Source organism: Drosophila obscura, unplaced genomic scaffold (assembly GCF_018151105.1).
Source record: "Drosophila obscura isolate BZ-5 IFL unplaced genomic scaffold, ASM1815110v1 contig_165, whole genome shotgun sequence".
NCBI lineage: Eukaryota > Metazoa > Arthropoda > Insecta > Diptera > Drosophilidae > Drosophila > Drosophila obscura.
In genome coordinates, this window is record NW_024542752.1 from 460,491 (window position 1) to 484,646 (window position 24,156).

General features: G+C 37.6%; 1 protein-coding gene across 50 annotated transcripts in view; it reads right to left on the reverse strand.

Moving 5' to 3' along the window:
* Positions 1 to 9,380: 9,380 nt before the first annotated feature.
* Positions 9,381 to 24,156, reverse strand: part of LOC111070739 (sodium channel protein para) — a 62,133-nt gene continuing 47,357 nt past the window's right edge. For all 50 annotated transcript variants that reach the window (XM_041592002.1, XM_041592010.1, XM_022361518.2 and 47 more), the window contains 6 exons: positions 23,133 to 23,255; positions 21,843 to 22,037; positions 20,895 to 21,140; positions 18,056 to 18,326; positions 12,409 to 12,713; positions 9,381 to 10,609 (listed from right to left, as the gene is read on the reverse strand). In XM_041592002.1, the coding sequence (XP_041447936.1) occupies positions 9,530 to 10,609; positions 12,409 to 12,713; positions 18,056 to 18,326; positions 20,895 to 21,140; positions 21,843 to 22,037; positions 23,133 to 23,255 (2,220 nt within the window). In that variant the 3' untranslated portion in view covers positions 9,381 to 9,529. The remainder of the gene's footprint in view (positions 10,610 to 12,408; positions 12,714 to 18,055; positions 18,327 to 20,894; positions 21,141 to 21,842; positions 22,038 to 23,132; positions 23,256 to 24,156) is intronic.

A 24,156-nucleotide genomic window follows, 5' to 3' on the forward strand; every position in this document is an offset into this window, starting at 1 on the left:
ATATTAACCATTAACTTCTGTCTCTACGTGGGATGAGTATATTGAAGGATTATCCATAACATACCTCCCTTTTCCTAGATGTGTTGGACTATCGCTAGATTTATCCATTGAACTATGCTTGGGTTCATGTCTCGTTTTAAGCCAATTATCTTCTTGCAGCTGTAAAGGGCAGTCATGCCTTTTCTTTGGGGACTAGGTTTCGGTTTAGCTCCTTGTCTATTACTATCATCTATCCTTGGCAAATGGCAATGTCGCTGAAGGAGGGGTGAAATCTTGTACTTTGTTGTGAATAAAAACACAATTAATTTTTTTCATTTGCATAACAAATTCAATTAAATCTCATTTTATTTCAGTTTTGTTTGTTTGTTTTTTTTTTTTGTATTTTTTTTTTACAATTTATTAAGCTAAAGTGTGAAAAAATTTCGCTTTAATTTATGTATATATATATTTGTATATATATATATATCGTTTTTGGTTTTGTTCTCTTTCTTTTTCATTTATTACATTACAATATTTTTTGGTTTCCCATTTATTAATTAAGTTTACTTTCTCTTTGCTTTATTATAAATTGATTTTGTCGTTTTCCCTTTGTTATAAATTAATATGCAACTTGTTTGGAGAACTAAAAAAGCGTTAATTATTTATATTTAATGAAAATAAAAATTGTTTATCTTTTAGCGCTGTTTATTTGGGCTTTTTTGTTTGTTTTGTTTTTGCTTGTCTCTTTTTTTCCTTGCCTCTGTTATGTATTAGTTAATATTTTTTACATTTAGATGTTATTGTGCAGTTTTGGTTTCCTGTTTCTTTTTTTTTCGTCGGGTATCGGCTTTGATTTTTTATTTTATATTTCGAATTAACTAATTATACTTCAATTTATTTTGCGTAATAAACTAATTCAGGCGTTTGTTTTATTTTGTTTTTTTTCTTGTTAAATACATTAATCGAATATATCTAATACACACACATATATATATATATATATATATATATTGTATTTATATCTGCATTCATATGTATATATACATACATATATATATATATATATTTTTTTTTATAAAAACAATTTCTGTCTGTCTGTTTTTTAACTTTAATAAAAATGAATACATACAAAAATTGTTGTTCTGTTTTATTTATCCCCTCCGTTTTTCTTATAAAAAAAAACAAAAAAAAAAACTGTTTTCTTTGTTTTTTTGTAAATACTCGTATTCCGTCGAAAAATCGATAACAAGAGGCTTAGCTTTGATCGAATATCGAATGTGTGTGGTGCCCACGAAAACATTTAGATGTATGACAGCATTTTTCATTCATTTTGCTTTAGTATTATTTTGCAAGAACTATTTGTTTAAGAATATTTTAAATACAAATTAACTTTCCCATTAAAAAACTAGAAACCAAAATACACATCGTGTAGTTGTAGGTGTAGGTGTGTATATGCATGTGTGTGTTTGTTTGTGTGTGTGTCTGTTTGTCAAGCATTTGGACAAAATTGTATACTACCACATACTGTTATACAGCTACATAAATATACTCATACATATATATGTATATATTTGTATATATGTATATATATGCACAGTCGATCTGGTTTTTTTTTTAGTAGAAAAGTGGCGGGTGTCATAATTTCTTGTAGCATTTCTGTAATCCTTGGTTTTCCTTTATTTTTTTAGCTGTATTTACTTTATCGCACATACATATATAACCTTTGTATGTATATATATATATATATGCATATATGAAAATCATCTCTCTTCTAGGCGAGAATCTGTGAGTGATAATGGATTGTGTTTGTGGGTGTATGTGGAAATGCATGTATGTATGATTGGGTTTGGTTGTTCTACAGCCATCTGAACCACTAAGAATTTGTAGCCGGGGAAGTTGCTATCAAATAGAGTTGCTCGACAACGGCTGAACTTTTGGGCTTGTACCATAAATTTTGGGTCAATGAAGAAGTAGCTGGCTGGGTAACCACAATGCAGTTCAAGAAAGTATATTTTACTTATAAAAAAACGTCAAATAACTCTGCACACACACACACACACACGTCACTATGGAGGGTGGTGCCTGGTGCCGCCTTTCTATGCGCTTCTCAAACCGCTCGCGTAAGCCAGAGCATGCTCTCTTTTGTCTGCGTGTGCGTGTCTGTCTGCACAAGCGAGAGAGAGATAGAGGGAGAGAGATGGAAAGTTCTATGTTATGTGTGTCTGTGTGTGTTTGTGTTGGATAGAGTCAGACAGCTAGGCAGATGTAGGCATATGGCAGGCATGTATAAAGTCTTTACAAAGACATCATCAGTTGCTTCGGTTTCTCACTAATAATTTACGTCAATTTGTTAATTTCATATATTTTTCTCTTTAGCTTAAATTGTATTCGTATAAAAAAAATATGCTAACGGTGCCTGTGTCGCTTCATCGTCATAATAATAATAATCATCTGTTTTTACCTTTATCTTTATCGTCATCATCATTTTTAATCTGCTTTGGTTTTTAGTTTAGCTGTTGCTTTAGTTAAGACTTGCTTCAAAATTTATATATTTAAATTACTCTTTTAGTATTATTATTATGTATCCTTATCCATTTTCCCCAGCTTGCTTGCGATTCGCATTTTGGTGTATAAATATAAATACAATTTGTTCTACCATCTCTCGAGTTTATTGTGGGATTCGCTTTCATTTTTTTACAATACAAGCCGCAGCACTTATTGGCATGTCTCTCGGTGTTTGCTATGTGTTTTTGCTAGAGGCTAGATACATACATTCGTCTGCACATATATATATGGGGGAGTGGGAGTCTTGTGTGTCCTGGCGGGGATGGGGATCTGGATCTGAATCTGCTCGGGACGCATGTAAAAGCAGCATGGCTATTTGTGGCTCTGTTCATATGTACTATACAATAGCTTCGGATGCAATTGTCATTATTGGCTATCATTATATACTCGTATATGTAAATTTTCTTTATTAAATAATTCTCATTTTCTTCAGTCTGTTCTTGGTTTTCTGGTTTTGTTTCTAAATATTTTTTATTTTTATTTTGTTTTTTGTGTTCTCAACAGGCTTCATATATAAATTGCTATTAACTCTTGCTCTCAATAAAAATTGCAAATACTTCGCTGGATGGCAACTTTCATAATTGTGTTCTTGTGTTTTTGTTTTTTTTGTTGTTTTTGCTTTTCTTTTTGGATTGGTTTTTGGTTTAGGCTTGGCTCCATTTCTGTTTCTCTGCTGCTTGGCTTGTTGTCTCTCTCAGTATCAGTAAGTGCGTGTCTGTGTCTGTATCTGTATCTCTTTATGCAACATACATACATATGTATGTATAACATATAAAATCTGCACTCGTGAGCGAAAGAAAACGGTACCCAGTGGAAGGAAATCAAATAAAATTCAAAATCTGTATGTATGTATTTATATGATGTGTTGTTGGATTCGTGTGTCTGTCTCTATATATATGTATGTATGTGTATATATGCACTCTATGCTCGACTAAAGATTTCGAATTTTTTTATGTTGAATATCTAATTGCAGTAATTGTTCGTATTTCTTGGCTTACCTACTCGCCTGCATCTTTTTTTATTTGAATTTCATTAGCTATGCATAATAACTGGCTGATTTACATTTAAATGTTTTTTTGGTTTTCTCTTTTATTTTTACAGTTCTTTTTCGATTTTCTCATTTTGTTTTTTTGTATTTTTTTGGTTTGTTAATTTTCTTTTTCTATTTTTTATTTACTTTGAATTTCATTTGCTATGCTTCGTTTGATTTTGTTTTATTTTTTTAAAGGTTTTTTTTGCGATTTTTTTTTATTTGTAAAATTTTTTGGTTTCGCTTTTGTATAATTATAATTTTAATATATTTTCTATTTTCCGTTTTAATTATGTAATTAACTAGACTTATGTAATATATTACAAATGTACGGGTATAAAGCTAAAGTTGTTGTCCATCTTGGTTTTGGTTTTTAATATTTAGTGAGTTAACAAAAAAAGTATTTTATTATTAACTAATATAGAAATTTCCACGCTTTGATTTTTGAGGTGTACCTAAAAAAAATGTTTAATCGTTCTCATGTTTGTTTGGTTTTTGTTTTTTGTTTTTTGCATTTCGTATTTCGCATGTTGCATATCGCATTTGTATCTCTCTGTCAGCTAACTTTGCGCCGATACTGTGCGGATACAGCAACGGATACAGTCGTCACTCGCTGTTCTCATTCGTTTGCTGCAATCGATTTCAATCGAAGTTAAGCGATTGACGGCGCAAAATACTTGTCTGCCTTCATGCTTCCGGTGTGTGACAGTGTGTGTTCTGTGTGTGTTTTGTGGTATTGCTCTAAAATTTTGTTAGATTTGTTAGAAATTTATATACGCTTTATTGTTATCATGTTTTTTGTTTGTTGCGTTGTGACTTTCTTCAGCAGCACAAAATATGCAGTTGATTTTGTATTATAATTATTAGTTCTTAGTTTTTCGTTTTTCATCTTATTTTTTTTGTTTTTTTGTTGTTTGTTTTTTGTTTTTGGTTTTTTCTTTCATAGGCATATTGTATATGTGTATAATAACTTTATTCTGTCTAATGGCAATGATGCGCGTGTTGCTTCGAACGTAACCTCGGCACAAAAAATATGTTTACACGTATGCTAAAAATATGCAATAGATTTTCTATATTCTTTTATATTCTCCTTCCTCAACGCTTGTTGTTTTCTCGACTCGACTTGTACTTGGTTATTCAACTTTTCGAACTTTTCGATTTCCGTTTCCATTTCCGCTTTGCTTGAACTTCCATTCGCTAAAAATTCTCATATATTTTTTGTTTCGCATTCTCAAGCTTTCAGTTCATCTTCGGCTTTTTATTAATGTAAATTTACAAGATTATTATTTAGATTTCATCTTCTTCTTTTCCCATCGTTTTTTTGTTTTGCTTTTTCTTGTGGTTTGCATAAGCTTCATTGGTGGCTGTTGTTGTTGCTGCTGTCGCTTTTATTGCAGATGATGTTCTTCTCACATTTATAGAACAATATCTCGAAGTATATATCATTTTTATAATAGATGTTTTTGTTTGTTCATTATCATTATAATTTTCGTTTGATTTGTTTCGTTTTTCGTTTTTTGTTTTGTGTTTTTGTTTTTTTATTTAATCTCGCCCCGCCCCTCGTTTATAACAGTGCACTCAGTATAAGTAGAAATATTATTTGCATTTGTTTCATTATCATATTAGGTTTTCCTTTAGCTTATGCAGTTTGCTTGGAATTGCCAAACTTAATTTTCTGTTATCAGTTGGTTATCGTTTGCGTTTTCTTTCTTTCATGTGTTCTATTATTTATCGTTGTGGGTATTCGTATTATTAGTCAAACAGCCAACAAAATGTATAATAATGAAGCTACATTCAAGTCGTTACAAAATTGGCAATTGGCAAGCATCAATTCAATTTGGGTGGGTGGCGGTGAGGGACTCTTGGACTTTGGGGAATTGGGCCTAGAGAAAAGCTGGTTGGGGAGGGGGAGAGGGACTATGGATACGGGATACGGGCGATGAAGGCGTTAAACAAAGATCCGCAATGTTAAAATCAAAGGAGGAGTCTGTTCGAGTGGGGTTAGGGTTTAGGGTTTGGGTGTGGATTTCGTTTTTGGGTTGAAATTCATTGGAAAAAAGCTCTTTTAGAAAAGCGTACGCAAAACAAAAAACACATAATTTTTGGACTTTAAGACAATGCTTAAACACTGGTCCCCATAATGTACATATGTAGGTTTACTTTTACTTTTACTTTTACTTTCTGTCTGCATTAGCATTACGTTTGCATTTGGGTTAGGTTAGGTTAGGTTGCTTTTGAACTCTTTAATTTACGGTGTCTTTTTATATCTTTCAACTATGGAACGCTCTAGTGTTGGAAAACTGTTGCGTGGCTTGGTTTGTGTGCGTGTGTGTTCTTTTATCCATCATACAATTGGTATGGCTGGCAGCAGTTGATTCGAGATTCCAAATCAAGCAACTGTTTGAGGGTCAACTACTAATGAAAACTATGTGAAAACTATACGGAAATATGCAATACGGATATGCAAATCAAAGTCTCTTGCAGTGAAACAGACTATTGAAGCTCAGAAATGTTTCGTTTTGTGATTTTTGGTGGTTTTTGGCCTTGATGGTGATTCTGTCAATTCAATTGCCGATGTTGGTTAATATTGTACGATGCTTGTTCGCTTTCTAGCCTATATTTTTGTTCCATTGGGTGTGTGGGTGTGGCAATTGCATAGAACCAGATCCGCATTCGTATTTGGTAGTTGGTATTCGATGCAACAGATACAGATAGTTCGAAGTCAGGCAGTGTGTAAAAGCATGGTTCGTATAGTTGTTTCAATATGTGACGGATATCGATTGAGAGTTAGTCAGCGAGAAGAGAGTTGCCATTCGAAAGGTGGTTCTCCAGATACATATTTTCCATCTCTGGAGTGGGTGAAAAATCTATTGGTGTGTGTGTCTCGGGGGGTGTGTGTGTGTCTCCAAAGTTGTTTCATATTTCCTAAGCAAATTCGAAGCAAAAGCAAAGCATTTACATGGGTGTATGTATGTGTATGTATTATGTATGTGTGTTTTCTATGTGTGTGTGTGTGGGTGTGTGTGTAAGTTTGGGTGCATGTGTGTGTATGTGCGCAATGGAACCTCACATAAACTTGTTTATTGTGGCTTAGAATACGCCCCAGCCCCGATCCCCATCCATGGCAGGATACATTTAGATAGTTTTCATCGTTATTGCTATTATAGTCGTAATTGCAATCGTAATCGGCTATCGTTTGCCTATCGTTAATACAATACAGAACTGAAGAGGAGCAAAAAGCCATGGCTAGTTAATAAAACGAGACAGTGAGAGAGAGAGAGAGAAACCAAAAAACCAAAGGCGGTAAAGCTGATTCAAACAAAGCTTAGCTTGGCATAATTTTTCGCAAATTAAGGGTACATTTTACTATTGTATTTGTTTTATTTTGTTTCGTTCGTTTTGGTTTTGGTTTTTCCTGTTTTCGGTTTTCCACGTTTTGGGGCTTTCGTGTGTGTCGCGTTGTGTGGCAAATACTAGTACGAAAGGGGAAAGCGAATGGGATTGCAAATGCGAATGCGAATGCCTCAGCGGCAGTTTCGGGGCTAAAACTTTGTTTGAATTCAATATCGCATTGTATTGAAATTAGTTATGTTACAATTACACATAATATATATTTTCGTTTCGTATTTACTGGCTTTGATTTTGTTTTAATTTCGCTTTTTGTTGTTCGTTTTTGTTTTTGTTTTTGTTTTTGCTTTTTTGCTTTTTTTGCTTTTTGGTTGTTGACGATTCTCGTTCGTTTACTTGTAGATTAGGTAGTAAAAAAGAAGAAGGTGAAAAATAGAGCACTTTGAAAAAAAAACCTCTTAGCACTTCTTTTTTATATTAATTGTTTTTGCATTTGAGTTTTTTTTTTCGTTACTTTTGTTGTTGGTTTTTTTTTTGTTTTGTTTGGTTTGTGCCTTGTCCCGTGTTTTGTACACACTTTTTGCTCACTTTGTTCCTTGCCCAGACGGGTGGGAAATACGAGTCCTAAATTTCATACACTTTCACACACCTGTTCCGCCTGGTTGTGTTCGTTTCGTTTTTTAAACACTTTAATGGATCCTCTGATCCTGCACTACGTCTTTTCCATACTCTGATTCCTTCATGTTCGTTCGCTCACTTGATCTTGTTCGTTACTCAAATCTGAATTTCAGCATAGTGGGGGGCGTTTTTGGTTTTTATTTGGGTTTTTTCTTTTAGGGTTTTTGGGTTTCTTCCATTTCCATTGGCTCCATGCGCCCCAACTCCAAGATATTCATTGGTATTGTTCTTGTTGTGTGTCAGTATTTGTGTGTGTGTGTGTTGGTGTATGTATGTGCGTGTGTGTGCCGGACATAACCTCAACAATGCCAACTTGTCTCCTGCTTTCCACATATGTATTTTTGTAAGTATGTATTTCTGTGTGAGTGATGTGGGTGGTTGGGGGTTGTGTCAGTGTCAGTGTGTGAGATGTATGCTTTAAACTTTTGTGATTTTCTTTGCTTATTGCCGATACGCTTTGCCTATGCAACTGTCCTACCGATTATTTTGGGGGATATCTATCTATAAGATTTCCGCTCCGCTGTAACCGAACTGCAAACGAAATGTGTGAATCGATAGGCGCGATCGATCGATCGATCGCTTGCGTTTCGTCTTTAGTGCTAATCGTCCCGAAATGTCAACTCTCTCTTATGCTCTCTGTTTCTGTGTGTTTGTGTGTGTGTGTGTGAGTTTTGGATCTACTTTTTTGTCGCTATATATTCGTATTTTTCATTTACTTTGTATTGCTTTTGATGGCAGTTCAGGCGGTTGTTGTTTCCTCAATTTTCTTCATTTGGTGTTTTCTTCTTTATTTGAACTCTAGTTGTTTTTGTTTTGTTTGGTTTTGGGGTGTTTCGCGTTTGCTTTTTATTTAATCCCATTTCGTATTTTTCGTTAATTGGATAAAATGTATAATACAAACTATGCCGTTATGTAGGTTTGTAATTTGGTGTCCTCTCTCATTGGAATTGGTTAACAAAGTTCATGTGAGTGTACATAAAATGTTGCTCTTGTGTGGGAGTGGGAAATTGTTGCTTTTCTATTCCGGGGTATGTTTTTTCTACTTTACTGCTTTCTATTGTGCCTTTTTCCTGAGCTCCTTCTGCTGCCTTCTGCTCTCCTGTCACACAATACTCTTTACTCTTTACGCTGGCTCTGATCTTCTTTCGTGTTTTGTTGTGGGGTTTTTTTTTACTTCTTTACTTTAGTTAAATCAAGCGTGTGGAAATTTGTCTTGGCTACGAATTACGAATTATCCTCTTACCAGTAAAAACAATTCTTACATATCCGAAAGCTCGTTTCTACGAGTATGGGCATAGGAATATGGGGTAGGTACTATCTATTTTCAGGGTCTGTGTTAACTTATGAATTATGGCCTGGTTAGCTTGGTGTTCATTTCCCTTCTTTGTCGTCTTTTGGATTCTTTTCTTTTGGTTCTACTCAGGCCAATGGGGTTTGAAATTATTTGTGTGTTAGGTTTTTGTTTTTAGGTTTCAGGAGGGGAAATTGCCTAATGAAGTATACTACGAGCTGCTTACAAAATATTTTGACATTTTGGTTTTAGCTTAAATATGATTGTTGTTTGAGTTGGTTGTTGTTTTTTTTGGGTTGTTGTTGGTTGTTGGTTGTTGACTCGGAACTGATGGAACTCAAATTTTAGCTGATGTTTGTTGGTGTTTTCTGTTTGTTGTTGTTGTTGTACTTTTTATAGCAGAAAATTATGCTTGTTGTTGTTGTTGTTAGCTCACTGTTGTTGTTGTTGTTGTTGATGCTGTTGTTGTTGTTCTTCTTCTTCTTATTCTTCTTCCTGTTGCTGCTGTTGCAGTTGCAATTGCAGCTACCAGTGGCACCTGCTGTTGTTGTTGTTGTTGTTGTGGCACCACCACTGCACTGCATCTGCACCTGCACCTAATACTCGCGTGCATCTTGGAGGGGGGGGCGAGGCCTGGCTCAGACATCCGCCGTGCGCGACGTTATGCTCGGCGAACGCGAGTGTATTACAACCTTGTGCCCGTTCTTGGTCACAAACCCATCGCTCTCCACGAGAACGGCCGTCTGTCGGCCAGTGCTGCCAGCGCTCCCTGCGCCCGGGCTGCCCGCCGTCGCGCCGTCCATCGTCGGACTATTTACATTGCTCTCGTGCGGATCGGCTGTTGCTCCTCCATCCGGTCCCTCGCCGCCGTCACCGGCTGGCTGTGGGGCCACCGCCGCTGCCGCCGGTACTCCCGATGGATCGGTCTCGGGATCGAGTGCCGTTGCCCCGTCATGGGAGCCAGTGGTTGCTGCATCGCCAGCAGCATCTGGAACATCCAGAACACCCAGCATCAGCGCCGCCCCGCCACCGCCACCCGCATCACCATCTTCGGGGCCGTCGCCTTCCGCGTCGGACGGTGCACCACCGCCCTCGGCGCGCGTTTTATGCTTGCGCCAGGCATGTTGAATGAGGCGGGCACAGTACTCCTCCCGCTGTCGCCAGAGGGTGGAGGAGACGGGCTCGTAGCCCTCGGTGTCCGGCCTGGCGGCAATCTCACCAATCTCGCCCGTCTCCTCAATGGGATTGCCTTTGCGCGCGAAAAAGTCTTTGGTCAGTGCGTCCAGTATGTCCACACAGTACATGAGGTCACCGCGACAGATGGGTATGTCCATCGATATGATTTTGTACTTGTTGGGCTTGTGAATCTGGAGCGGGGGCTCCAGCACGTCGAGGAACTCGGACAGCTGGTCGTATCGTATGTACTGGGTGCCCTCCGGATCGAACTGTTGCCAGATCTCATAGTACATATCGTAATCGTCGTCGGTGAGACCCTCCTGCACATCCTCGGTGGCCTGACTATAGTTCTCGAGAATGACAGCAATGTACATATTAATAACTATCAAAAAGCTTATAACTAGGTATGAGAGGAGAAACGTTATTCCAACGGTCGCTGAACCACAATTGCCCGGATAGCCTTTGTCGTTGTCGGGTGGATCGCATGCTTCCTCATTGATAATGGCGTCGAGTACACCATCCCAACCGGCTGAGGTAGACATCTGCCAGGTGTGCGTGCGTGCGTGAACGCGAATGGGGAATGGGGAAAATTGATTTTGGATACGGATATACGGAGATATACGGAGATATACAGAGAAGCGGTATCGAATGTTATCGATTCGAAATCGAATTCGATACGGATTTGGTTGTGGATTCGCATTGTGGGATTGTTGGAAAGGACGGGGACGGCGGAATGGTAGAATGGGAGTGGGAGCGGTAGGAGCACGGCAGTTGTGCGGTTGGTTTGGTGATGGTTTTTGTTCGATACATCGATATGTGTATATCGATACAGGTCAGGTCGTCGTTCGTGTGTGTGTTGGTTAGTTGGTTGGTTGGTTGGTTGGTTGGTTGGTTGTGTGGGCAGTGAAAGAGAAGTTTAAGACAGAAGATACAATACAAGAAGAGTCATTAGTCAAATTCAGTTAGGTAATGGATCACTTGGTTAAGCAAACTAGTTATGGCATACGTATATAGTTAGTACATGTATAAATAGTTGGTAATCATACATTGGGTGTGTATTTGGCATATACAGTTGAGGTTCAACTGAGGTGGTTGCCTCTCTAAACGGCTCTCTAATCGGCTGAGTGGGCGGAGTGATATCTGAAGCTCAATGCTGAAGTTTGATTGGAAAAGACTTATACAGCCTGGAGCCGAGGCAGGTGCCGGCTTCTCCTGCCCGATGATTGCCCTGGGGGGCTTGGGGTTGGGCGTTGCCACCCCACCCAATGAATATGCAAAGCGCTCAACGAGCGACTGGACTCCAACAATGAGAGAGACAGAGTGAGAGTGGGTTGGAGGACAGGGGTGGACAGTTGAAGCCGGGTGGAAAGATATAGTTGGAGAAATGTATTAGTCGGATTGGTGGGTTGAAGGAGGGCGGGGGTGGGGGAGATAGTTGCGTAAGTTTCGTGTTCCTTAGCGAGGAGAACGAGCCCAGAGGAGGCCGTTCTCGGATTTGGGATCTAAAGTGACGATCCATTTATTTTTTTATTCTTTCTTTCGGTTCGCATTTTTTGCTTGGGGTGTCATGAGGAAAGCTCAACATTTGATTGGTGTTTGTTGAAAGAGCTGAATTAGATTTGTTTTTTGTACAATTTACATAAAAATAATGCATTTACAGAGAAGCAGGATATATACTCGGAAATCAATTGGTTCAAAACAAGCGCAAAAACAAGAGGAAGCGTTTTTCAACTTTTCAATCGGTGTGGCTGGATGACAACCGCTCCATCGCATCATGGGATTGTTGCAAGCGAATGCCATCACAGACAAATCACAAAAAAAAGTGAACAAATCGTTGGAAAAAATTCGGTTTCGGTTTGTTTACTTTTTCTTACACCGAATGAACGCTCAAACCAAAAGTAAGGTTAGAAACCAATAACGATGAACAGACAGATAGGCAGATAAATTAACAAATCGATAAATATGTATAATCGGGGGGGTTAATCAAAAAATCGCACTAATTTAGCTTTTACCAACAACTACCGCAGCTTCAATCAACATTGTGATGTTGCCACTGAACTAAAAATGATGGCCACGGACAGCAGTTCCGGTTCCGGTTCGTAATGGAGTTTTGCACCGAATTGGTATCGATCGGTGGCTTTCTGTATCGATAGCCGTCGATCGTTAGCCGCCCGATCCGCCATCCGTGGGGCCACCGTTTGTTTGTTTTCACATGTGGGGGGGTACATGTGAAAGGGGGGAAGGGGTGTGTTGGTTCAGTGTGGGGTCGTGGCAACATCACCCAACGACAACAACAATAGACAACATAAACCGTTAACGGAATTGTGGTTGGTGGTCTTACCTGAAAGAGCAGGATCATGCTCTGTCCGAACGTCTTGAAGTTGTAGACGTCGTTGATGCCGCTCTTCTCCTTCACATGCATGAAGAACGACATGCCGAATATCGCGAAGATGAACATGACCAGGAACAGCAGCAGGCAGATGTTGAACAGCGCCGGCAGCGACATGGCCAGGGCGAACAGCAGCGTTCGTATACCCTTGGCGCCCTTCACCAGACGCAGTACGCGACCCACTTTGGCCACGCGCACCACTCGGAGCAGTGTCGGCGATACGAAGTATTTCTCGATAATATCGCTAAGTACGAGACCTGTGGCCACCATCAATCATCATCATCGGTGCAGCAAATGCAGCAAATAAACGCAGCAGCAGGTGTGGAGGGGTGTGAAGAGAGTTAGTTGATGGTGAGAAATAGAGTTCAGAGTTCAGTCATTAGCTAGAGAGACAGACTGGGGGACTAGGAGATCTCTTTGTGGAAAGGGAGACATGGGAGACATGGATCGGGCTCGGGCAATCACAAACGATTGCACACAACAAAAGTAGCACGCACTCAGGGGCGTGGGTCGAGGGCACACAAATTTAACATAGCTGAAATATGGAAAGCATTAGGTTGTCGAAAGGCTACGCTCCTCCAAATACCTTCAACGTCAGCAAAATACATACATACATAGAGACATACTATATAGGCACAAAGCACACACGAAAATATAAATAACGTGAACATACAGATACATACATATGTACAGTGTGACCAGGTGATACTGGTGATTTTGGAACAAGTACAGTTGATACAAAAAACGTAAGCAGGCCAGGCCAAACACAAAACAGGAAGCCCACAAACTGGCACGCAATCAATGATCTGCGATGAAAAAGCCAAGATCATAAGATCCAGAATGAAATGTGGCTAAGATCTAGGATCGAGGATCAAGGATCAAGGATCGAAGGATAAGGATCTACGATCAAAATATCTAAGAGCTTGATCAAAAGACCAAAAGACCGAAAATAAACCAACTAAGATCCATGATTGAAGTGAAAATTAGCAAAGGCGAGATGGTCAAGATCCTGGATCAAAGATTAAAGAAAAGGTATCCAATGATCATCAATGATCGAAGATGGAATATTAAAGAAGATTCCGAATATTGTCAGTCGCAGATCAGATCGAAACCTTGAATATCGCAATCGATTAAAATCGATATCAGTTGTTCGGCAAAACAAAATGGACCCCCAAAGGATCATCAAATATAAATAGTACATATACGAAGAATATATAAATATACATACAATAAAAAATTAGTGTCTTACACATACAACACATACAACTGAAAAATACGCACACAAATGTACAGTTAAATTACAATTACAGCATAAATATACATATACGGGTTATGGGTTACGGGTTACAGGTTACGGTTAGAAGTAGCACAAGAACAGTTAACGCAATATAGATGAACGGTACAATTAGATATACAGCTATGGGATAGAGAGAGAGATATATATAGATAAAGAGAGTACACCAGCTGGCCTGAATCGATTGGAAAACAAAAATCAATATTAAACTGAAGAAAGAACAACTAAAAAAATTCAAATAAAAATTATTCAAAATTCAAACGGAAAAAAACGCTTAGAAGTTGAATTATTGTTAAGATTGTTAAGTAACGATATACGGCAGTAAACGGTAAACGGTTAATGGTTAACGATTAAACAGAGAAAGCAGCAACACGCTCGGTGGTCGATATATCCTTTGGCCTGTTGGCTAGCAGCTGGCGCAGGAGCAGGCGTTGGCGTTGGGTTAAGCAGCAACAGCGACAGCGGCAAAAAAGTAGCTTTTCTTTAGTCAAAAAAAAGTTATCCCTTTTCGGTAATACAAAATGTTTGTTACTTTTTTTTTTGTTTTTTTTTTGTTCGGTTATGCGTGGCTCTGATACGTAGACGATACAATTACTTTTTTTTGTTTTTTCTTAAGCGATAATCCGCAGCATATTTTATAAGTGCCAAATACTATCACGACTGCAAAGTTCGTTCGCCGCCCATCGGAGGCCAATCAAAATGTTCATTGGTTGTACTTTTTTTTTGAAATGTTTTTTTGGTTTTGATGGAAACGAAATGCGCTCTAGCATGGCATGAGCGGGAATCGGATCTGGGCGGGTGGTTTACGAACGAACTATTTGCAGGACTTTTCCTAAACCTAAGGGCGGGCGGGCAGGGGTAGGCTCAGAGCGAATTAATAGCGATCGAATTAATAGCGATCGAATGATCGATTAAATAATAATTTTAGAAGTATACAAAATTGAAGCTTCTTATTAGTATTTAAACAGAGAGAGAGAGAGAGTGGATAAAAAAAGAGCTATATATGTATATATATATAGAGAGAGAGAGAGAGACAGATAGGTAGAAAGGAGTAGGTGTGATTGGTGGGCTGGGCTGGGTGGGTGGCTAAAAAGTCCCGCACTAGGGACTACTTTTGGGGATATATATATAGAGTTGGTTATATTATACACATTTGTATGCTTTTTACTACGTTCATAGTAAAGTACATAATCTCCATTGTAGATTGGACCAAAACCATTAAGAAGATTCAGGCTAGTGCCGCGGCATCCCCCACATGATTAAATCTCTTTCGGATAATTTTATTGGACAACTGGCGGAACCCTCCGGCTAGGGGCTACACACTATCGAGGGGGCTACGAGCACTTGGTTCTAAGTTCGGTTCGGTTCGGTTTTGTTCGGCCATTGGGATCCGGACCTTTTGGGGCCCCTGCCTCCAGTTCAGCGGCCTTGCCCGATGCTGCACGCTAAGACAGTCCGCATGGCCGTTGTGCTGGCTGGGGCCCCGCCCTCAGATAATTATAATCACTCTTATATCATTATCATATATAGTACACATATGTATATGTTTGCCGATCGTGGGGATCGTATTGCTGGGATGGGATACCGGGCAGCTAGCGCACAGAGTTATGCAACCGACAATCGCACTGAGTCTTGTGGAATGCCCATTGACACCTAACTCTGATTGAATCTTTATTTATATTTGTTTTTGTGTATTTTCTTTTTTTCATCATTGTTTGTTTGAGTTTTCTTTTCTTTTAATTTCTTTTGTTTCATTCGTTCTTTCATTTCATATTGCGTTCATTTATGCGTTTTGTGCAAGCCATTTGGTGTGTGTGTGTGTGTGTTTTAGTGTCTTTAGCAATTGTTTAAAAATTATTATAGATTTTTCGTTGTTATTCATGTTATTTTGTTATTTATGAAATATGCATTTACAAAAGCGTAGTATTTATTGTTCATTGAGATCCGTTCAAACTCTTCTTGATTTGCTTGTCTTGTGGATTGTTTTCAGGATTGCCTGGAAGCGTGTATTAAATTATTCGTTGCGGATATCACTCTGCGCGTCTGCCTTAACATCGAAGCCAAATAATGAAGCAAACATTGAGGCGCTCAAAAAATTGAAAGCATTTTTTTTTTTTGGTTTCTTTTTGTTTTTGGATGTTTTGAAAGGAAATTAGTGTGCGTTCGAAAACAGCGTTTTGTTATTGGGGGCGGGTGAGTCTCATAGTAACGTATGATATATGTAGGTACTATTACGTAAAGGAAGCAAAAGCAACAGTAAAAGTTTTGCAGCTCTTAAATATGTAGTAAGTTTTTAACTGGAAGCTCCTCTCACACAATACTGGGAATTTCCCAAAATTGAAACGATAAAGTTTTGTTGAAAAAACAATGACAGCACGGGCTCTGCACCGGCTCTGGTTTTGGTTTTGGTTCTGGTTCTGGCTCTGATTCTGTCTTTGGTTTATGGGGTTTTTGGGTTTAATGGGGGGGATGGGAGTTGTTTTTCGGCCCAGGGGATATTGTCTGTTCGCTGGACAAAATATTTTTTTGGGCACAATTCGATTTGTGGAAAGATTCCCGATAGCAGCAGAATAATCAGAAGCATCCTTTTTATGCTCAGGCACAATGCCAGATAAAAAGGAAGCTCTCTGTTGCAGTTGTCAATGTAGTAAAGCATATTTTAAGCCATCTTTTGTAGAGTTTCTTGTACTATGTAGTACTGGTTTCTAGTTTCTTGTTTATGTGGTTTCAGGTCTCTTGTTGTTTGCTCCAATGGCCAATGCCTAAGTTTATTTGAGTGTGATTTGATTTCGGGGGGGGGGGGGAACCTGCTCTTCCATTTGTTAGTTCTTTTTTTGTGCTTACGTATGCTCAAGTTTAAGCTCTTAAATATGGTTCAAGGAAATAAAAAAATAACAAAAGAAATTAATTATTGATTTTTGTTTTTTGTTCAAGATTTATATCATATCGAAAAAGGTTGCAGTAAAATAATAATTATCGCAAACATTGAAATCCGGCCGTTCTTAAGACTGTTTGTTAATTTATTTAAAGAAAAAAAGTAAATATGTTGGATTTATAATTTAATATCGATATTTAGAATTTAACGCCAGCAACAAACGACAACAATTACAGAGGGGTTTAAGGTACTTGTACAAGTTAAATCAACACCAATAGTTCAAGATTTTTGGGCTTGCTCTCAAACTCAAACTAAAATCAAAACAAAAAAATATGTAGACATCGATTTACTAATTTTACACAAAAATTTGGCAACAATAACAACAACAACAGAAATTAGAATCTTTATCTGAATATTCGATGGATTGCGCGTTTGCATCGTTAGCTGGGCCAAATGATTGCTGTATAACAGTTCTATAACGGCTTTATAATATACAAGTTAGCAAAAAATACTGCATAAAACGGCAGTATACCAGTTTTATAAAAATTATATAACAGTTATACCAGAATATCATACAAATGTAAACTGTATAGCTGTGTCACTACTTAGTAGTATTACAAATGTATAACAGTTTTGTATAACACTGTCCGCTAACTATACAAACGGCAAGCGCATAGAAAGCGAAAACAAAAAACATCATTTTAGAATACGTTAAGCACAACAACATTGAGCTGCTCATACAGTGATCGTGGGCGGGCCTCTTTATGCATGTACATACATGAATACATAGTATATAAATAATTACATACATACATACATACGTGTGTAAATACATATGCACAATATGGAGAATTGGGAACAACCACTGCATTACATATATGAGCACTCGCAATACATACATTTGGTACACAACAAACTGGCTGGGATGGGATTAGTTATGGGGAGCTTATTGGGGTGGGGCTTATTGTACGAGTAATTACGAATCAACAAGTAACAATGGAATTACGCATTACGTATACGACAGCAAGTTAGTAACAATTATAAAAAAGTATGCTTAAAGGGGAGCGTACTGTGTGTGTACATACAATACATTACAGAAATATATAGTATATATATATACATTTATATATATAGAGACAGAGAGAGAGAGAGAGTTAGAGGATGGACAGACATATTTATACATCAAACAGATTTTCACACGCATACATATAGGTATGCAAGGAGAGAGTTAGATACGCATAGGTATCCGACTTGGAAGGTATTTGGATAATTGAATTGAAAGATGTTGGTTCTGATTCTGTTTTCGAGCACTCGGGGTGGATCGATTTGCATACTTTGGCTATGGGGCTAGTCGTGGGTGTGGGGCTGGGGGTTTCGATAATTGGGCTTGGGTATGGTGGTAATTATAATTTGGTTTTGGTTTTACTTACCTAAGATGGATAAAATGACAACTACTACATCAAATAAATTCCATGGCTCAATAAAATAGTGATATCGTAAAGCGAATATTTTTAATAGACATTCGGAACTGAAAATAACTACGAATATCGCATTGAGATAGTCAAGGACCGCGTTGTACGTGTCCGACGCATCGTAACGATCGAGTGTCATGGTGAACATGTTCAGACCAATGAATAACATTATGACTATATCGAATTTCTTATCGGTTACTATTTCAAAGACTATTGCTTGTGGACGCCACTGTAATGGTAGAAGAATTCAACCAAAGAACAATGAAACGAAATCATAAATCAAAAACAGGAACGGGAACAGAAACAGAAACAGGAATAGAAATGGAAACAATGAACATAAGTCGAAACGATAATTAATCGATAAACCAAAAAAGAGAACGGAGAATCATTCGTTGGACACCGACAAAACACATTGAAGAGAAGAGAGAAAAGGAATAGAAGAGTTTCGTATAAGTACATTTGGTTAATCATCGCCGCATTTTCTTATAAATTCATTATACAATAGTTATATATGCACGATTACTATATATCGTAAGAGTTCATCATTCAGTTGATAGTGATCGCATTGGTTTAGTTTAGTTTAGTTATACAAATATTAGGTATTTTTGTTTTGTTTTTATTGATTTATAAGTTTTTTGTGGTTGTTCTAGTTCTAGTTCATTCATTCATTTCAGTTTCATTTTCATTTTCATTTCGTTTGTAGATCTGTGCCAATTGCAAACTTTTTTCCATGGCGTGTGGGGCTCTGTGGAGCGTTGCGCCGCGCACCTGCAGACGTACAGAGTAGGCGTATAACAGTAAACAGTAAAACAGTAGAACAGTAGAACGGTATAACAATTAGGTAAACATTGTTTAACAGTGACTCAATGTGCTAATAAGATATTCATATTGCATTGATTGGATTAGGTTAAGGCTTTAGAATGAGTATAGAGTACACTACACGAGCGATATTGTACTATGTAGATAGAGATATATAGTATGTAGTTATAGGTAGAGTATAGATCATTCTCAATGAGTGGGTAACGTGCAGTCAGTCGGATTACATACATATGAATGTATGTGGGCGTCGTTAGTTAGTGGTTGTCTTTTACTTTTCTTTCAACTTTTCAGCATGCCCGACACTGGCTCTGATGCCTCTCGCATTTAGCATTGCTCTCATTTCGATTCGATCGTTCGGTGACTAACACTAAACATGCCCAGAGTACAGTAGATAGAGTAGAGTAGAGTTGAGTAGAGGTTGAGTAGAGTAGTTTAAATAGAGAGAGTAATTGAAACTATTGTTAGAGACGTGCCAGGATGTACACTATATGCACATCCACTTTAAATTGTAAAGAAACATGCATTTGGTTGCCATATCTAAGTAAAAGAGTGTTGCGAGTGGGTAGGGGGGGTATTCATATAGATATATATACATATAGATAGAGAGATTGTAGTTTTGCTTTTGCTTTTGGAATTTTAAATTTGATCGATCGTCCAGCTGATAAATGGCAGACATAAAAATGTTTAAGTACAGACGAACCAAACGGACACAATACTTAAATGTTGATATTGGAAATTAAGTATTAGAGTAGAGATTAAGAAAACGGTATGTTGCGAAACATTTTCCAGGCACTCAGGAGTCACTCAATGGCAACAGTAGCGTGCCACACTGCTACAAGTCTACTGCCACGCACACCACTGCCGCTATTCCAGAGACTCGACTTTAGTGCTCGACTTTATCATCTGCTTCTTGTCGTTTTTGTTTCTCATGTGTCAAAGATCCATTCATTATTTCAATAACTTGACAAAATATTGCTAAAGGGCCTTTAATCATACAGACATACGCACGTATGTAAATATCGTATACTCAACGGATTGCAAGGGTTTTCGTTCTTCTTCAGCTGTACGGTAATTCGGTTTTTCGGGTATTCGGGTACTCGGGTATTTGGGTGTATGTTCTCGTCAATGGTTAAGTTTTTGGTTCAGACTTGGATTCGTTTTTATCATAGATAAAAGAAAGAGTCTTGCTTTTCAATATGCTTTTCAATATGCTTTTCAATATTTTAACAGCAGAATGTCTTTGTATTAATTTATATTATCGCTACGAATCGGTATGGCAGTAACAGTCCATAATTGAATTGACCTCAAGACCATATTTTTTTTGATCAATGTCTAAGTCCAAAGTTCAGTCCGAGTCGGCTGGTAGAACAGTTCTGTGTTCAATCAATACAAGTTAACATAGAAAAAAGTTTATTATATATACAAAATGTTATATATATATACAATACGGATACGATTGGCACAGATTACGCGATCGAAATCTTAATTCTTTTGTTCTGTATTCTTTTCTCTTATTAATTGTTATGCTTTCTTATTCTTTTTTTGTTTTTGAGTAATTTTTAGGCATATAGATTGACATATTTCTTGAAAGTTATAGGAAACTTTAGTTAGTGTATGTTATATAGAACATCACGTGGTGGAAGTTTTAAAATGGGAATTCATGGAAAGTTCTTGAGTATTGTGAAAATTGAAAGAAAACATTTGGATGGGTGTGACTGAAGAAGTATCGGAACACCACATGATGACTGCTCCAGAGAGCTTAATTTTTTGTGATTTGGTATTCTTTCGGGATCGTTATACAGTTGATTTTATTCCAAATGATTACTTGTTATTTCGGTTATAGTGAAATTTTTGTTATACTGTTTTAGTTTGCTTTTTGGCAATAGTTTTGGTTTTATTAAATTAAGAGTTTTTTTATTTTATTTTTATATTATATTTTGCTTAGTTTTTTTTTTTTTGTATTTTGTTGTTGTCTTACCCTTGGTCTTGGAATGGCTTTTAATGGTTTTTTAGAGCCCATCTTTTTCATAGCATTATAGTACTTTTTCTGATCTTCTGTCATGAACATTTCTAATGATCCACCTGCTTTTTTCTTTTGCTCATTAAAATTATCAATGATAACACCAATGAACAGATTGAGTGTGAAAAATGATCCAAATATGATGAAGAATACGAAATATAAATACATGTAGATGTTCGTTTCACGAATTGGCTGCTTGTCCACCTGTTATCGATTGTGTGCGATTGCCAGTGTGATCGATGGCAGCAGTTATCGTTGGTGAATTTTGTCACGTTTCGTTTCGGTTTTTGAGCCAAATTTTGTGGCATGGCATCATCGGTTTGGTTTGGTTTGGTTTCGGTTGAAGGTTTCGGAATTTCGTTTTGTTTCATTTCGTTTCGGTGAATGGATCATTTTTGGTGTTGCTCGTGTTTTGGAGTTGTGTTGGAGTGGTGGTGGGTGGTGTTGAAGTGTTTGGTGTGGCCAGAGTTTTGTTGTTGTGGTGTGACCATGTTTCGTTGTAGATGTTTTTGTTGTTGTTGTTTTGTGTGTTGAGTGTTGTTGAGTTGTAATTGTAGTAGTTGTAGGGTTGATCATATATAAAAAAGAGAAAAAAGGTATATAGATAAAATTGTTTGATTAATAAAAATTATCATAGATCGGACTTAGTTTTGGATTATATTATTATCGCTATACATAAAGAGTATATGTATTTATAACTATGGATTTGCACTGCAGTTTTTATTCCAGCGTTCTGTGTGTTCTTTCATTGTGTGGTAATCGTATTTTTGTGGGTGTGTGTGTGAGTGTGTGGGCAAAGCGCAAAGACTAATACAAATGCTGTTCGATTTAGGCATGTGTGTTTTATAGGTGTGAATATGTTTGGTCTGTGTGAGAACGGTGTCAACTGTTAGCGGTGTACATTACCTCTCGTGAATCGATAGCATCGTTCATGATTTGTATCCAGCCTTTGAAGGTGGCCACTTGGAAAAGGCACAGATACGCGTTACCTACATGATCGAAATTCATTGCTGAATTCACCCACGTGTAGTTCTCGCTTTCGCAGGCATTGCGATTTGGTATGATCTCGTGGCTGAGCTTCGTGCCATTCATGTCCTCGCACTGTTTACGGTTGGTTGATATCGTTGGTCGATTTATTCGTCGATTTATCGGTGCATTCGTTCGTTGATTCATCGGTTCATTGGTGGTACAGCGTCGATGAGTTTGGGTTTGTTTCAATTTGAGTTGATTATGGAAAAATGTATTTCAGTTATGCGGGATAATATATATATATATATATATAGTATATGTATATAGATAGATACAGTAATATATATATAGGTATAAAGTCGGTTAAAGTATTGGTCTATAGCACTAGCTAGGAATGCTGACTAGATTTTAGGTGTGTGAGTGTCAGTGTTTGAGCAGCTAATTAGCTTGGCTTAGCCCTCTTGATCTAAACGATAGTTGATCAAAGCATTTGTTTTACTTGGCTTGGCTTGGCTGGGATCTGTTGCTCTGTTTTCTTTTCTTTTCCTGTGCAAAAGGCAAAGAATAATCTAAGGCTAGTACTAGGGAGTGTACTAAAAAAACGTTAGTTGTTTAGTGCAGAAACTTTCGCATGGTCGCATACTCGTATAGCTATATAGATTTATTTTGATATACATATTCATGCTGTTGCCTAAGCTGAAGCTGAATCTGCTTTTGATTCTGATTTTGATACTGATACTGGAACTGCAGCTGATTCTGATTCTGAATGAATTCGATTCGATATTATATATACAACCTGCAAGAGTTTGTCTTCGGACGTCGGTTGATCGATTCGACAAACTCTTGTTTTGTGAACTTTGAACTTTGCATTTCAATTCATGTTTAAAACTCAACTATTTACGAAAAATAGATGCAAAGATACGCATTTCATTCGAGATTCGATTCGATTCTATTCAATTGGATAGTTGCTAATTGTTGAATGCTGCTTGGATTTTGATTTGGATTTGGATATTGACTTGGAGCCACAATTGCCAAGAAAGGATAAATGAGCACAAACGACGACAGTTTGCATTCATTTCGCCTACAAATAATGCTTGGCTTGTATTATCGATCGATCGTATTATCTTGTTTTGGTATTTGGTTTTTGGTTTCTGGTTTTTAGTTTTTCGTTTTGGTTTTTTGTTTCTGGTTTTTGTTATTTTTTAGTTTGAAACGTTTGGCACGTACCTTAAAATATTTTCCAGCAAAAAGCTGTACACCCATTATGGCAAAAATTAGCCAAAATATTAGACACACCAATAGCACATTGAAGATGGACGGTATAGCTTGTACCAGCGCATTAACGACGACCTGAATTTGGTATTTTGGGTTTTTTTGTTGTATTTTTATATTTTTTTCGATTTCGATTTTTGATTTAACCGATCACGATAACGGTCGTCGTTGGCAACGTCGATGATGATTTTTGGTTGGGTTTTGGTTGTTGTAGTTGTTGAAGTTGTTGTTGGGATACATGATGTGGTTGGTTGGTTGGTTGGTTGGTTGGGTGTGTGGGTGATGTGAGGGCGGTGGGTAGGGGGGATAGAATATAATACAATAAATGCAGAGAGTTATTTAGTCAGTTTTCGGAATAAATATATGTAGATATAAATAAAGTTAAATACGTAGTTCAAGTTCAAGAATGTTAGACTTATATGTAAGTATGTATATATATATATAGAGTATATGTATATGTATATGGATGAGTGGTGTGTGTGAGTGTGTGGTTTGATGGCAGCCTGGTTAATTATAGAGCGGGTACGTACGGTACGGTACGTGATGGAATGAGAGCGGGACGTGTCAGAGGCGTGTGGAAGTGAGCATGTGTGGGGGTTGTTGTGGGGTTGACTAGCACTAGTGACAGGCAGAGTGCGTTGCTCAACACTGAGTTAGGTCTATGCAGCAGAAGATTTAGCAGAAAAAAAAACACTTTACAACATTCAAAGTAGATCGTTTAGAACGAAAGTAGCGGTAACGGTAACAGTAGCGGTGATAGCGATAACAAATAACGATACATATATCAGAGTGCAAGCAGGCACAAGATCAAGTTAAAAATTTAGCTAAAATTTAACTTAACCTAAGAACTAAATATTTAGATGGTCGGATGATTAATTGCACGCAGTAGTACAGTACAGAGTACAAGAGATGCATCTATGTATGTAAATATTATGTGGTATAGTACGAGTATGTATGATAATGCTAGTTCTAAGTTCGA